A 16,423-nucleotide genomic window follows, 5' to 3' on the forward strand; every position below is an offset into this window, starting at 1 on the left:
GATGTTTGGTTTGAGATTTCTGTCTGTAAATTCCCCTCTTCTAATATCTTGTAAAAGGAGTTTACAAAATTCAGTGCAGGGTAGAAATTCAGAACAGACAATTTGAGTTTTTCTGGAACATTATTTTCTCTCTCATTCCCCAGAAGCTGTAAATCTCCATCCCACACACTGTCCCTCTGTTCTCACTCTGTGTACCTGATATTCACCTTCCCAATTGTCCTGAAGGTGCCGGTTTATGCTGATCGACAGATTCATGCTCAGCACTTGCTGTCCTGCACACAGGGACCCTAAAATCTTCATGCAGGCTGCTCGCCATATATCTGTCTATATTACTGGACTAAAATTGTGTGCAATATTCAGTAATGTCAGACTTATCAGAGATATGGTGGTGGGGGGAGTGAGGGAGAATTTTATTCAGGGAGCGAGTGGACATGACCGACAACAACACGAGACCTAGAAATTCAGAACAGACAATTCTAGTTGCTTTGATCCCTGTGACTTGAAATATAGAAGGTATATATCTATATATATATGTGTGTGTATATATATATATATGTGTGTGTGTATATATATGTGTGTATATATATATATATAGATGTGTGTATAAATATGTGTGTGTATATATATATATATATGTGTGTGTGTCTGTATATATATGTGTGTGTGTATATATATATATGTGTGTCTATATATATATGTGTGTGTGTGTGTGTATTTATATATATATACATATGTTACATCGCTACAATGCTATGGGACCAGTAATATTATCTCATGTAGTTTATGACAGACCCAGAAATAATTTTTTTAATGTATTTCCATCCATTGTTTTATCTCTACCTTTTAGCCTATTTCGATCCCTTCCCCCAGGGCTATCTGTACCTTGCTTGACCTGCTTTCTACCCTTAATGATCACATTACTTTAGATAATATCACCACCTTCAACACCTCTTTGTCCTTTTGTCTGTGACATCTTTTGGTTTTCTCCACCTATCACTGACCCTCTATCCAGCTCTACCTGTCCCACTCCCCCCCCCCCCCCCCCTTAAACCAGCTTATATTTCACCTCTCGTCTATTTTCCTTAGTTCTGTTGAAGAGTCATACGGATTCGAAACGTTAACTGTTCCTCTCCGCAGATGCTGTCAGAGCTGCTGAGTTTTTCCAGGTATTTTTGTTTTTGTTTCAGAAATAATTTGGGCTCCGCGACCTCGTCCGGTGGAACAGTGATTGACCAATGGAGAGAGATGAGAGACCGCAGGCCAGGCGCGCGGACACGGGAGCACCGCCCCCACCCATTGTTCCCCCTCCCCCTCCACCTGCTCGAGCCAAGGTTTCCAGGCAACCGACTGACGGCTCCGGCCAGAGCGAGAAGCCGTTCAGAGAACTGGGGAGAGGGGAAGCTGCGCATGTGCGAGGGAGAGCCCGCCCCTTCCCGTCATGCTTAGAGATTGACCAATGGTAAGAGTTGGAGGTCCGGAATAATTCTGGTCCTCCAGCCAATCAGAGCGTGAGCTTTGTGTGAATGAAGATTGAGCTTCACACAGACCAAAACTTCCTTCTGTGTCCAACATCTGTGAGTAAAACACTTTCTTTTCTCATTCTGGGGGTAAATTGTTGACTTGCAGGAACTGAAGAGAAAGGAAGTGAATCCAGGGAAGGTGCAGACTCTGGAAAGGTTGGCCCAGGTCACTCTCTCTCTTATAGACATTGACATCCTTTGCTCCCTCAGCTTGACACATTTTGTCAGGCTAAGAGGATGGTCTCTTTCCTCATGTTCACAATTAAAGGGGTGGTTTCCCCAGGAGATGGCTGACATTTAATGGGACAGTAAATTGATATAGGACAGTGATATGACTCGTGCCATTACAAGATGCATATTTTATGTTTGTGTGGGGCGGAGAATGACAGTTTTTACGGAACGAGAAAGGAAAGAATGTTCCACAGTAATCAGAAATGCCTGCTCTGAATTTCTATCCTATACTGACACTGATGCATTTTGTAAACTTCTTTTACAGGATATTAGAAGAGAAGGGTTTACAGACAGAAATCTCAAATCAAACGTTATGTCAAGATCTGACAGAGTCAATCGATTGATCAGGACCTGAATATCATCGGTAATTGAATCTAGAAGGAGAAATGTTTGTCTGTTCTGTCTGCTTCAAAAGATTTGAAACGTCAGTATGACTGCAAAAGCACCGAGACACATACACCCGAGTGAGAGTGTTCCAGTGCACTGACTGTGGAAAGAGCTTTACCCAATGACACAACCTGAAAAATCATCACACCTTTCACAGCAGGGAGAGACCATACATGTTTTGTGTGTGGATGATCCTTCAGCTTCAGCAGTTCAAGAAGGCAGCTCACCACCACGTTGTGAAGGGCAACGAGGGATGGGCAATAAATGCGGGCCTAGGCAGCGACGCCCACATCCCATCAATGAGTTTATTAAAATTGTCAAACCTGGAGAGATACAAAGGGCACCCACACCATGGCGAAACCATGGAACTGTGTGAACTGTGGGAAGGGGTTCAGATCCCCATATCTGCTGGAAATTCACCAACACAGTCACAATGGGGAGAGGCCATTCACCTGCTTAGAGTGTGGGAAGGGATTCACTCATTCATCCTCCCTGCTGAGACACCAGCGCATCCACACTGGGGAGAGGCCGTTCACCTGTTCTGAGTGTGGGAAGGCATTCAGTACTTCATTTGACCTGGAGACGCACCAGCGCATTCACACAGGGCAGAGGCCATTCACCTGCTCTGAGTGTGGGAAGAGATTCACTCAGTCATCCACCCTGCTGACACACTAGCGGGTTCACACTGGGGAGAGGCCGTATACCTGCTTTGAGTGTGGAAATAGATTTGCTCATTCATCGCACCTGCTGAGACACCAGCGAATTCACACTGGGGAGAGGCCGTTCACCTGCTCTGAGTGTGGGCAGGGATTCACTCAGTCAACCTACCTGCTGAGACACCAGCGAGTTCACAAGTGATTCCAGTGGTCGGATTCTGCTGTGATAGCTGCTGTTAATCACATCCAGGACTGAACCATGTTCATTCTGACAGGCGGTGAAGTGGGAGGGTCGGAGGGTTTCTTTCTGCTGGACTGGCCGGTCTCACGAGTTTGCTTTCAGTGGCTGATGCTCTTTAAGCCTGGGAGTGCACATTTCCACTGAAATGATCCACAAAAGCTGATGAAGGACATTTATTTTATCCTGGACAGTAAATAGTGTTTTTCCTACCACTACTGGTAGATCTAAAATAAATACATTTGTCTCTGTTCCATTGAGTCTACAGCACAGGGCCAGGCCAGCCGCCTCAATTGGTCAATGTCAGTATTTAAGCTCCACATTAGCCTTCACTCACCCCTCTTCATCTCCCCCCACCAGCATATTCTTCTATTCCTTTCTCCCTCATGTATGTATTTAGCTTCCCCTTAAATGTATTCATGCTGTTCACCTCAACCACTCGCTGTGGTAGCAAGTTCCACACTCTCACCATTCTCTGGGTACAGAGGTTTCTCATGAAATCCCTATTGGATTATTGAACCCCTTCATCATCTTAAAGACTTTCATCAGGTCACCCTTCAGTCTTCTCTTTTCTAGAGAAAAGCAGCCCCAGCCTTTCCTGAGGGTTAAATGCTCTCAGTTCTGGTATTATTCTTGTGTGAATCTTTGTTGCCCCTTCTCCAGTGCCTCTATTTCCTTTTTATGAATGGAGATCACATATGTTGACATTACTCCCAGTGTAGTCTAACCATTGTTCAAAACAAGTTGAACATAACCTCCCTGCTTTTCAATTCTATCCCTCTAGAATGGAACCCTATATCTGGGCCTCACACTTTAGGAAAGATGTGAAGTTCTTAAAGAGGGTGCAGAGGAGATTTACGAGAATGGCACCAGGGATGAGGGACTTCAGTTAGTTGGAGAGACTGGAGCAGCTGAAATTGTTCTTTTTAGATCACAGAGTCATTAGGGTAGAGAAGGAGTCCATTCAGCCCATCGTGTCCATGCCAGCTTACTGCAGAGCAAACCAGTCAGTCCCATTGCCTCGTTCTCTCCCTGTCGCCTTGAAAATTTATTTTCCTCAAGTGCCCATCCAATTTCCTTTTGAAACCGTTCACTGTCTCTGCTTCCACCCACGTGGACGTCACAATGCGGAAGTTGGACAATGAGCTTCAGACTAAAACCTCCTCCTGTGTACAACATCTGTGAGTAAGACACTTTCTTTTCCCCCCCTTTCCATTTCTTTTCTCATTCTGGGGGGAAATTGTTGACTTGCAGGAACTGAAGGGAAAGGAAGTGAATCCAGGAAGGGTGCAGATTCTGGAAAGGTTGGCCCAGGTCTCTCTCTCTCTCAAAGACATTGACATCCTTTGCTCCCTCAGCTCCCTCCCTTATTTGTCTGGCTAAAAGGATGGTCTCTTTCCTAATGTTCACAATTAAAGCGCTGGTTTCTCCGGGAAATGGCTGACATTTAAGGGGACAGTAAATTAATATAGAACAGAGATATGTCTCGTTTTGTTTTCTGGTACATATTAGGTATATTATTTATGGTTCTGTAATAAAGTTGACTTATTACTTCTAGTGCTGTAATATAGTATTGTATCTACATTATATATTTCCAGTCATAGTCATTAAAGCACAGAAGGAGTCCATTTGGTAACTCGAGTCCATGCTAACTCTCTGTGGAGCAATCCAGTCAGTCCCATTCCCCCTCTATCTCCCCATTCCTCTGCAAGTTTATTTCCTTCAAGTATCCATCCAATTTCATTTTGAAATAATTGATTGTCCCCACTTCCACCACTGTCAGTAAATACAGTTATAGAAAGATTCTCAAATCTTTGGACAAGAAGACGTGAGCATGGATCTGTTGCTCAACATGAATGAGCACCTTCAGGAGAATTGGGAGGATGTACATCAGGTACAGCAGAGTGAGAATGAAGTGAGAGTTTGTGGGAGATGGTGATTTACAGCTTTTAGGGAACGAGAGAGGAAAGGATGTTCCATAGAAACTAGACTTGTCTGTTCTGAATTACTATGCTGTACTGACAGTGATGACTTTTGTCAACTCCTTTCACAGGATATTAGAAGGGGAGCATTTGCAGACAGAAATTTGAAATCCAAACATCATGTCAAGCACTGCCAGAATGACTCAATTCACCATAATATGAATATCCTCAGTCTTTGAATCTAGAAGGAGAAATGTTTGCCAGTTCTGTCTGCTTCAAAATGTTTCAAACATCAGGGGGACTGGAAAGGACCCAGGACACACACACCGGAGTGAGAGTGTTTCCAGTGCACTGACTGTGGCAAGAGCTTTAACTAGTTAAACAGCCTGAAAAAGCATCGAACCTCGAGAGACAGAAGGATACGCGCACCATGGAGTAACTGTGGAAACGTGGGGACTGTGGGAAGGGATTCCTGACCCCATCTGCACTGGAAACTCTTTGACACATTCACACAGGGGCGAGGCCGTTCACCTGCTCTGAGTGTGGGAAGGGATTCTCTCAGTCATCCTACCTGCTGGTACACCAGCGATTTCACAGTGGGGAAAGGCCATTCACCTGTTCTGAGTGTGAGAAGGGATTCACTGCTTCGTCCCACCTGAAGAGACACCAGCGAGTTCACATCAGATAGAGACCATTCAGCTACTCAGAGTGTGGTAAGGGATTCAGTCATACTTCTGCCCTGCTGAGGCACCAGCGAGCTCACAGTGGGGAGAGGCCGTTCACCTGCTCTTAGTGTGGGAAGGGATTCACCGACTTTCCACCCTGCAGATCCACCAGCGAGTTCACACGGGGGAGAAGCCATTCACCTGCTCCTAGTGTGGGAAGGGATTCATTCAGTCAACCTCCCTGCGGACTCACCAGCGAGTTCACAGCAGGGAGAAGCCGTTCATCTGCTCTGAGTGTGGGAAGGGATTCACTCAGTTATCCCACCTGCAGAGGCACCAGCGAGTTCACAATGGGGAGAGAGCTTTCACCTGCTCTGTGTGTGGGAAGGGATTCACTCAGTCATCCAGCCTGCTGACACACCATGTCACTCACACGAATGAGAGACCTTTTAAATGCTCTGACTGTGGGAGTTGTTTCAAAAGCTCTCAGGTACTGATGGCCCACCAGTGCATTCACACTGAGGAGAGACCATTCAGCTGCTCTCACTGTGCAAAGAGATTTAGAACATTGTCCAAACTGCGGAGTCACCAGCGAGTTCACACCGGGGAGAGGCCGTTCACCTGTGTGTGGGAAGGGATTTACTCGGTCATTCCACCTATTGAGACACCGGTGAGTTCATAATTGATTACAGGGGTTGGATTCTGCTGTTATTGCTGCTGTTAGTCACATCCAGGACTGAACCATGTTCATTCTGACACTTTTTGCGGAACGAGTGCACCAGAGAAACTAGAATTGTCTGTTCTGAATTTCTATCCTGTACTGGCAGTAATGACTTTTGTCATCTCCTTTTACAGGATATTAGAAGGGAAGGATGTGCAGACAGAAATCTCAAACCAATCATCACATCAAGATCTGACGCAGCCGTTTGATTCATGGGACCTGAGTATCACCGGCCTTTGAATCTGGAAGGAGAAATGTTTGTCTGTTCTGTTTGCTTCAAGAGATTTTAAATATCAGTGTGACTGGAAAAGTACCGATACACACACACCTGAGTGAGAGTGTTCCAATGCACTGACTGTGGAAAGAGCTTTAGCCAGTTACACAGCCTGAAAAAATACCACACCATTCACAGTGAGGAGAGACCGTGCATGTGTTCTGTGTGAGGATGAGGCTTCAACTGATCACTGAACCTGGAGAGACTCAAGGACACCCGCACCATGGAGAAACCATGGAAATGTGGGGACTGTGGGAAGGGATTCAAATACTCATCTCACCTGGAAATTCATTGGCGCAGTCACAGTGGGGAGAGGCCGTTCATCTGCTTTGTTTGTGGGAAGGGATTCAGTCGGTTATCATCCTTGGAGTCACACCAGCGAGTTCATACCGGGGAGAGGCCGTTCACCTGCTCCGAGTTTGGGAAAGGATTCACTCATTCATCCCACCTGCAGACACACAAGCGAGTTCACACCGGGGAGAGGCTGTTCTTCTGTTCTGAGTGTGGGAGGCGATTCAGTAATTCTTCTGATCTCTGAAAACACAAGCGTATTCACACCGGGGAGAGGCCGTACACCTGCTCTGAGTGTGGGAAGGGATCCACTCAGTCATCCCACCTGCAGCGACACCAAGTTCACAAGTGATTACAGGAGTTGGATTCTGCTGTTATTGCTGCTGTTAATCACATCCAGGACTGAACCATGTTCATTCTGACTATTGGTGAAGTGCGAGGGTCGTAGGGTTTCTTTCTGCTGGACTGGCCGGTCTCACGACTTTGCTTCCAGTGGCTGATGCTCTTTGAGCCTGGGAGTGCACATTTCCACTGAAATGATCCACAAAAGCTGATGAAAATAGATTTGTTTTATCGTGGATAGTAAATAGTGATTATTCCTACCACTACAGGTAGATTTGAAATAAATATAGAGGGTGCAGGTAAAACTTAGCAGGTCTGGCAGCATCTTTGGAGAGAGAATCAGAGTTAACTTTTCCAGTCCAATATGACTCTTCCTCAGAATTTCAAAGAGGGAGAAATGTGATGGGTTTGATGCTGTTGAGAAATGGGGAAGGGTCAGGTAGAACAAAAGGGAAAGTCAGGGATTGGTTAGAGGGCAGGTGAGATTAAATAACAAAAATGTCATGGAACCAAAAGAAAAGGGAGAGGTAATAGTTGTAGTAAAGAAACAAAGCATTGGTCCAGAGTAAGTGTTAATGGCAGAATAAAGGACAGCTCTGTCTGAAAACAAAAACATGAAAACAAGATGCAGACTGGCACTTGGCAAAAAAAAAATCTAAACAGAGAACAGAGTTGATGGTCTGAAGTTGTTGAACTCAATGTTGAGCCCAGAAGGCTGTAAAGTGCCTCATCAGAGGATGAGGTGCTGTTCGTCCAGCTTGTGTTGGGCTTCTCGGGAACATTGCAGCAGGCCGAGGACAGAAATGTGAGCATGAGAGCAAGGTGGTGAATTATAATGGCAGCAACTGGAAGGTCAGGGTCATGCTTGTGGTCTGAGTGGAGGTGTTCCACAAAGAGGGCAGCAAACAGGGGACAGATGAATTAAAGAGAATCCATTTGTGTCCAGGTCCCATGAATCAAGTGGCTGCGTCAGATCTTGATGTGATGATTGGTTTGAGATTTCTGTCTGCCCATCCTTCCCTTCTAATATCCTGTAAAAGGAGATTACAAAAGTCATTACTCCAGTACAGGATAGAAATTCAGAACAGGCAATTCTAGTTTCTATGGTGCACTCGTTCCGCAAAAACTGTACATCTCCATCCCACACACTCCCTCTCAATTCTCAATCTGCAGTATCTAATATATACCCAATAGTACTGCACTATTATGTGTGTAATACATAGTACTCTATTACATAATTAGAGATACATGGAGCTGTGAGGGAAAAATCTATTTTGACAGCCAGTGATGATGCCCTGGAACTCACTGCCTATGAGGGTGGTGGAAGTGGAGAGGGTCATTGATTTCAGGATGAAATTGAAGGGAATAAACTTGCAGAGGAACAGGGATATAGAGGGGGAATGGGACTGACTGAATTGCTCCACAGAGAGTCGGCATCTACTCGAGCTGCTAAATTGACTCCTTCTGTGTCATAATGACTCTATGACTGGCAACAGATAACGTAGTTACAGTACCATATTACAAGATTAGAAATAATAATAAACACGTTATTACAGAACCATCAACAATATATCTAATATGTACCATATAACAACACTAGACATATCTTTGTCCAATGTTAATTTACTGTCCCCTTAAATGTCAGCCATCTCCTGGGGAAACCACCCCTTTAATTGTGAACATTAGGAAAGAGACCATCCTTTCATCCAGCCAAATAAATATGTCAAGCTGAGGGAGCAAAGGATGTCAATGTCTTTAAGAGAGAGAGACCTGGGCCAACCTTTCCAGAGTCTGCACCCTCCCTGGATTCACTTCCTTTCCCTTCAGTTCCTGCAAGTCAACAATTTCCCCCCAGAATGAGAAAAGAAATGGAAAGGGGGAGAAAAGAAAGTGTTTTACTCACAGATGTTGGACACAGGAGGAAGTTTTAGTCTGTGTGAAGCTCAATCTTCATTCACACAAAGCCCGCGCTCTGATTGGCTGGAGGAGCAGGGCCTTCCAGTTCTCCAACTCTTTCCGTTGGTCAACCCCTCGGCCTGATGGGAAGGGGGCGGGCTAAACCCCACACATGCGCAATTTCTCCTCTCCTGAGTTCTCCAAGCGGCTTTTCGCTCTGGCCGGAGCCGTCAACCGCTTGCCTGGAAACCTTGGCTCGAGGAGGGGAGGGGGAACAATGGGTGGGGGCGGGGCTCCCGTGTCCGCGAGCCTGGCCAGCAGGCTGGAACCCGAGGACGTCACCGCGGAGCAGGGTGATTCCTATTGGCTGATTCAGGCCCCCCCCCCAACTTAAACAAGCTTATATTTCACCCCTCTCCTATTTTTACTTAGTTCTGTTGAAGGGTCATGAGGATTCGAAACGTTAACTGATTTCTTCTCCTCCGATGCTGCCAGACCTGCTGAGTTTTTCCAGGTATTTTTTATTTTTTGTTTTGGATTTCCAGCATCCGCAGTTTTTTGTTTTTATCTCTGAGCTTTAGACTAAAACTTCCTCCTCTGGACAACATCTGTGAGGAAATCAATGTTTCCCCCTTTCCATTTCTTTTCTCATTCTGGGGTAAATTGTTGACTTGCAGGAACTGAAGGGAAAGGAAGTGATTCCAGGGAGGGTGCAGACTCTGGAAAGGTTGACCCAGGTCTCTCTCTCTCTCTCTCTTAAAGACATTGACATCCTTTGCTTCCTCAGCTTGACACATTTATTTGTCTGGCTAAAAGGATGGTCTCTTTCCTAATGTTCACAATTAAAGGGGTGGTTTCCCCACGAGATGGCTGACATTTAAGGGGACAGTAAAATAATACAGGGCAGAGATTTGTCTAGTGTTGTTTTATGGTACATATTAAATGTTCTATTTCTGCTTCTCTAATAAAATATATTTATTATTATTTCTAGCCCTGTAATATAGTACTGCAGCTATGTTACATATTTCCAGTCATAGAGTCATTACAGCACTGAAGGAATCCATTCGGCAATTCAAGTCCTTGTCCACTCTCTGTAGAGCAACCCAGTCAGTCCTGTTCCCTATCTCTTTCCCTGTTCCCCTGCAGGTTTAATTCCTTCAAGTTCATTTTGAAACCGCTGATTGTCTCCACTTCCACCAGTCAATGAGTTCTCGGTCTAGCGGCCAGCACAAAGATTTTCAGGACTCTGTGTTCTGCACAAAAACCACTATGTGTGGACCAGCATGAATTGGCACCTTCAGGAGAATTGGGAGGGTATATTAGGTACAACAGAGTGAGAATGGATGGAGAGTGTATGGGGCAGAGATTTACAGCTTTTGGTCAATGAGAGAGGAAAGAATGTTCCATAGAAACTAGAATTGTCTGTTCTGAATTTCTATCCTGTACTGACAATGATGACTTTTGTAAACTTCTTTTATAGGCTATTAGAAGGGGAAGATTTGCAGACAGAAATCTCAAACCAAACATCACGAAAAGATCTGACCGAGTCGGTCAATTCATCAGGAGCTGAATATCAGTGGCCTTTGAAGCTGGAAGGAGAAATATTTGTCTGTTCTGTCTGCTTCAGAAGGTTTAAAAATCAGTGTTATTGAAAAAGCACTGAGACACACACACCCGAATGAGAGTGTTCCAGTGTACTGACTTTGGAAGGAGCTTTAACCAGTTACGCAGCCTGAAAAAGCATCACCATTTACTGCAGCGGGTGTGGCTGTACACATGCTCTGTGTGTGGACCACTCAGTTGATCATGAATCTGAAGAGACCCAAGGACACCTGCAGCATAGAGAAACAGTGGACGTGTGGAGACTGTGGGAAGGGATTCATATCCCCATCAAAGCTGGAAATTCATCGGTGCAGTCACATTGGGGAGTGGCCGTTCACCTGCCCTGTGTGTGGGAAGGGATTCACTCAGTCATCCCACTTGCAGACACACAAGCGAGTTCACACCAGGGAGAGACCGTTCAGTTGCTCTGAGTGTGGGAAGGGATTCACTCGGTTATCCCACCTGCTGAGACACCAGCGAGTTAACACCGGGGAGAGTCTGTTCACCTGCTCCGTGTGTGGGAAACGGTTCACTGAGTCATCCAGCCTGCTGAGGCACCATATCACTCACACCAATGAGAGACCCTGTAAATGCCCTGACTGTGGGAGTGGCTTCAAAAGTTCTCAGGAACTGATGTTTCACCAGCGCATTCACACTGAGGAGAGACCATTCAGTTGCCCTCACTGCACAAAGAGATTTAGAAGGTGATCCAACCTGTGGGAACACCAGCGGGTCCAAACCAGTGAGAGGCCATTCACCTGCTCTGAGTGTGGGAAAGGATTCATTCAGTTGTCCAAATTGCAGATGCACCAGCGAGTTCACACTGGGGAGAGGCCGTTCACCTGCTCTAATTGTGGGAAGGGATTCAAGGATTCATCCACCCTGCTGAGACACCAGCGAGTTCACACTGGGGAGAGGCCGTTCACCTGCCCCATGCGTGGGAAGGGATTTGCTTATTTATCCAGCCTGCTGAGACACCAGCGAGCTCACAGTGGGGAAAGGCCATTCACTTGCTCTGAGTGTGGGAAGGGATTCTGTAATTCATTGAACCTGCTGACACACCAGCGTGTTCACACCAGGTAGAGGCTGTTCACCTGCTTTGAGTGAGGGAAGGGATTCACTCAGTCATCCAGCCTGCTGAGACACCAGCGAGTTCACAAGTGATTCCAGGGGTTGGATTCTGCTGTTATTGCTGCTGTTAATCACATCCAGGACTGAACCATGTTCATTCTGACACTTGGTGAAGTGGGAGGGTTGGAGGGTTTCTTTCTGCTGGACTGGCCGGTCTCACGACTTTGCTTCCAGTGGCTGATGCTCTTTGAGCCTGGAAGTGCACATTTCCACTGAAATGATCCACAAAAACTGATGAAGGACATTTATTTTATCCTGGATAGTAAATAGTGTCTTTCCTACCACTGCAGGTAGATCTAAAATAAATACATTTGTCTCTGTTCCATTGAGTCTCAGGGCTGGAGAGAGGATTTATGAGAATGGAACCAGTGATGATGGACTTCAGTTAATTGGAGAGACTGGAGCAGCTGAACTTTCTCTCTTTAGATCATAGAGTCATTAGGTTGGACATGGGACCATCATGTTTCTGACTGTAGAAGGCTCCCTTTAGAGCAAACCAGTCAGTCTCATTGCCCTGCTGTATCCCCGTAACTCTGTAGGTCTATCTCCCTGAAGTGGTCATCCAGCTTCCTTTAGAAACCATTCCCTCATCTCTGCTTCTACCACCCTCATAGGAAGTGCATTCCAGGTCATTACCACCCGCATGAAATGTACACGCATCTCATAGACACAGAAGGAGGCTATTCTGCCAGTCCTGCCCCTTTGAAATAAATACCCAATTAATCCCATTGCCCTGCAATTTTCTTTTCCTTTCAAGATTCTGTCCAGTTCCCTTTTGAAAGATACAGTCAAAACTGCTTCTCGCACTGTTTTCAGGCAGTGCATCCCAAATCACAACAACTCGCTGTGTTTTCAAACAAATCATTCAGGATATAGTATGTGTGGATTTTCACAGAATATTCAAAAACGTGTCAAAGGCATGTTATTTCCACTAGTAATTACAGGGTCTTAATTTTATGATTTTGATGAGGGGACCGAGTGTCACGTATCATATTTGTGGACAACTGAAAAAAATTGCACTTCTATAGCACCTGTCACTAGCACAAGACCCTCGAAGCATTTTACAGCTGATGCAGTGCCTTTGAAGTGGCGTCACTGCTGTAATGTAAGAAACTGTAGGTAGGCCTGCGAAGTCAAATTTTGTTTTAACACTCAATCACTTTCATATTGTATTCACTGTTATAAGTAACAAGGCCAAGGAAGCCATCTTAATTTAACATCTGGCTTCTTGCATGGTTTCATAGTCTGTAACTTTTCTTCCTTAACTATATATTGATCTTGGATTAAAAGCCAGTTATGAAACATCTAATTATTAAGTAATCAACCCCTTGATTATTTGATACTGAGTTCTGTAAAACACAAAGCACAGTACGCAACGTTAGATGTGATTCTGTGATTGGACAACATTTGCTAAACAATGCTGACAACTAATTGCGGATTATCAGTTGAGCTCGCAGTGTAGTGCACTTATGTGTTCTAAAAACTACATATGTTAATACGCAGAGCCCTCTTATTTACAGACAAGAAGAACATGGACACACATTCACTTGTTTCAACTGAATAAAATAGGCAACAGCCATACTCTGGTTCATTCGCCATGGCAATTCCTTGACCAAACAGAGTCAATCTGCCTGGTTTGAATTTAAACAACCCTTGGCAGTTGGCTATCAGTCATCAGTTCAATGGTGCATTCTCCCTGTCAATTCCTCTACCAATCAAAGTCCATTTCGCCAACCAATCAGCACTCTCTTCTCATGAAGTATTAATTGCTGTTCCCTTTGCACTTGGCATTCTTGCAAATGCTCTGATGAGTGCAAGATGAAAAGCTTTGACATGTCTCTTCTGCAATTACTGTTATAAATAACTACCAGCCAGGAACAGATGATTGAATAAGTAGTGAGCCTTAATTGAGTTACAATTAATGAATCAATAATGAATCAGAAGTTATAGTAAAGACAGAGTTTTATTTGCTGTAAGAATGTAAAAGCTTAATTGCTGTGTATGTAAAGAATGTGCGATGGAAGATAAATGTACTGTCAAGAGAGACCTTCAAGCTCTGATTAGCCTCAAAGTTTGAATCTCTATGAATAAGGGATGGTATAGAATAAGATAAAGGCATAGTAGGAAACAGTTCTGTTGTATTCTTGTCTAAGATAATGAGAGAAGGTAGTGTAAGTAATTGGGGAACCAATTAAATTAATCTAGTAACCAAATTGACCAATTGTCATGTTACAATGGCCCAACTCTGACGTGAGGTAATGGTTACTTTGGGAATAAAAGTAGAGGTTCTGAAGGTCTTCCTTGCTAGCCAAGTAGTGAAGACTCCCGAGGCCGAGTTCCAAGGAAATTACTGTCAAAGAAGGAGCCAGACTCCTGAGGCCGAATTCCACAAGAATTACTGTCAAAGAAGGAGCCAGAGAGGGTTACGCTTCTACAGACTGATCACCTGCATGAAGTTGTAAAAATCAATGTCTTAAAATTGTTAAGTAAACCTTTTTCTTTTAATAAACTTCTTTTTAAATTTACTATCCAGACAATTCTGCCTTTGCCTTAACTGGTTAAAGTCTTGTCTAAATCGAAGTTAATTAATTAAATGGCAAGTTGGGGTGACTGAAATCAATTAGGTAACAGAGAACAAGATCAGATAATATCAATCTTAAATTTTAGTAATTGCATTTATATAGCATCTTTCACGACCACATGATGTCCCAAAGTGCTTTATAGCCAATGAAGTAATTTCAAAGTGCAGTCACTGTTGTAATGTGGGAAACGTGGCAGATTTACACACAGCAAGGTCCCACAAACAGCAATGTGACACTGACCAGATAATCTGTTCTTAGTGATGTTAATTGATAAAAATCGGCCAGGACACTGGGGATAACTCCCCTGCTCAACTTCGAAATAGTGGCCCCGGGAAGTTCTAAGTCCACCCGAAGCAGCAGACAGGGCCCTTGGGTTAGCATCTCATCCAAAAGACAGCTGCTCTGACAGTGCAGCACTCCCTCATTGCTGGCACTCAGAATGTTGGATGTGACTTTTGTCCTCAGGTCCCTGGACTGGGATTTGAACCAACAATCTTCTAACCCAGAGGTGAGAGTGTGATCCACTGAGCCACAGCTGACACTATAGACAATACAAAGTTAGAAAGGGAATGCAGTTCTTTAAAATCCCCCACCTGTTGCCTTTAGTGCCTAAAGCTAATAATAAAAACCTCGAATAACAAGCAGCTATTTGATGGACAAATGTTGAAATGTTGGTTTAAAGTCACAAGTTTCAACTTCCCAATTGAACTTCGGACATATTCCTGTCTCTCTATTGCTGGTGTCAATGACAGCCAGGCGACGGAGCTGAGGGCTGAATTTAACTGAGAATAACGGGGCCTTCACCCCAGTTGGGAAACTGCCATGGACATAGCACTAACAGAGAGACAGGAAGGTGCTGGAAGACTGACTGGGAAATGGGCCTCCAACCAAGGAGGAGGGGGTGTCCTGATAGAGGTCTTTAAGATTGTGAAGGGGTGTGATGGGGTTGATGTCAGGAAAATGCTTTCAGTTGTTTGGGGAGACTGGAACTGGGGGCCTTAAAGATCAGGCCGTCACTGTATTGTGTACAATTCTGTGCACCACACTTTTGGAAAGATGCGAACACATTGGAGAGAGTACGGAAGAGGTTTACAAGGATGGTTCCAGGGATGAGAAACTTCAGCTATGAAGTTAGATTGGTGAAGTTGGGACTGTTATCCTTGGAGCAGAGAAGGCTAAGAAGAGATTTGATTGAGGTGGTAATGAGGGGTGTCATGAGGGGTCTGGACAGAGTAGATAGGGAGAAACTGTCCCTGCTCATAAAAGGATCGAGAACGAGAGGGCACAGATTGAAAGTGATTTGCAAAAGAAGCAAATGTGATGTGAGAAAAAAGCTTTTTCACACAATGAGTGGTACAGGTCTGGAATACACTGTCTGGAAGTGTGGTGGAGGCAGGTTCAATCGAGACATTCAAGAGGGCATTAGATGATTATTTGAACAGAAACAGGAGTATGGGGAAAATGCATTAAGTGTGAAGTCGCTGATGGGTCAGTCAGCTGATAGAATCTGTAAACCACTTCCCACATGGAGTGGATGAATGGCCTCTCCCTCTCCTCAGTGTGAAGTCGCTGATGGGTCAGTCTGCTGATAGAATCTGTAAACCACTTCCCACATGGAACGGGTGAATGGCCTCTCCCTCTCCTCAGTGTGAAGTTGCTGATGGGTGAGTCAGCTGATAGAATCTGTAAACCACTTCCCACATGGAACAGGTGAATGGCTGTTCCTCAGTGTGAACACGTATCCAACTCAGATGGGGATCAGAATCCCTTTGCACTGACCCAATATTTCCACGGTTTCTCTGTAACGGATGTGTCCTTGAGTCTGTCCAGCTGGATGATCAGTTTAAGCCTTGACAAGACACCAACCATGGATCATTGATATCTTTTCCAACAGACAGAAGAGTGAACTATTTCTCTTTCTAGGTTCAAAAACCAATGATATTCAGAAACTGATGAATCGAGTGA

At 44.6% G+C, this 16,423-nt stretch overlaps 5 protein-coding genes and 2 long non-coding RNA genes across 7 annotated transcripts in view; 4 read left to right on the forward strand and 3 right to left on the reverse strand.

Annotated features, from left to right (window-relative positions):
• Positions 1 to 8,170, forward strand: part of LOC144697353 (uncharacterized) — a 258,803-nt gene extending 250,633 nt beyond the window's left edge. Inside the window, exon 2 of the mRNA XM_078569344.1 lies at positions 6,475 to 8,170. Within this exon, the coding sequence (XP_078425470.1) occupies positions 6,838 to 7,152 (315 nt within the window). The 5' untranslated portion in view covers positions 6,475 to 6,837 and the 3' untranslated portion in view covers positions 7,153 to 8,170. The remainder of the gene's footprint in view (positions 1 to 6,474) is intronic.
• Positions 1 to 16,423, reverse strand: part of LOC144697287 (uncharacterized) — a 685,032-nt gene that overhangs the window by 656,493 nt on the left and 12,116 nt on the right. The gene's annotated exons all lie outside the window — the stretch shown is intronic.
• Positions 1 to 16,423, reverse strand: part of LOC144697361 (uncharacterized) — a 392,999-nt gene that overhangs the window by 336,607 nt on the left and 39,969 nt on the right. The gene's annotated exons all lie outside the window — the stretch shown is intronic.
• LOC144697960 (uncharacterized) overlaps positions 1 to 16,423 on the forward strand; it is a 274,230-nt gene that overhangs the window by 189,544 nt on the left and 68,263 nt on the right. The gene's annotated exons all lie outside the window — the stretch shown is intronic.
• The window catches only part of LOC144697288 (uncharacterized), a 211,873-nt gene that overhangs the window by 116,743 nt on the left and 78,707 nt on the right, over positions 1 to 16,423 (forward strand). The gene's annotated exons all lie outside the window — the stretch shown is intronic.
• LOC144696980 (uncharacterized) overlaps positions 1 to 16,423 on the reverse strand; it is a 322,849-nt gene that overhangs the window by 71,465 nt on the left and 234,961 nt on the right. The window lies entirely within an intron of this gene.
• Positions 11,526 to 16,423, forward strand: part of LOC144697362 (uncharacterized) — a 97,220-nt gene continuing 92,322 nt past the window's right edge. Inside the window, exon 1 of the long non-coding RNA XR_013580339.1 lies at positions 11,526 to 12,075. This is a non-coding gene — a long non-coding RNA (uncharacterized LOC144697362). The remainder of the gene's footprint in view (positions 12,076 to 16,423) is intronic.

This window comes from Cetorhinus maximus, chromosome 23 (assembly GCF_964194155.1).
Source record: "Cetorhinus maximus chromosome 23, sCetMax3.hap1.1, whole genome shotgun sequence".
Taxonomy (NCBI): domain Eukaryota; kingdom Metazoa; phylum Chordata; class Chondrichthyes; order Lamniformes; family Cetorhinidae; genus Cetorhinus; species Cetorhinus maximus.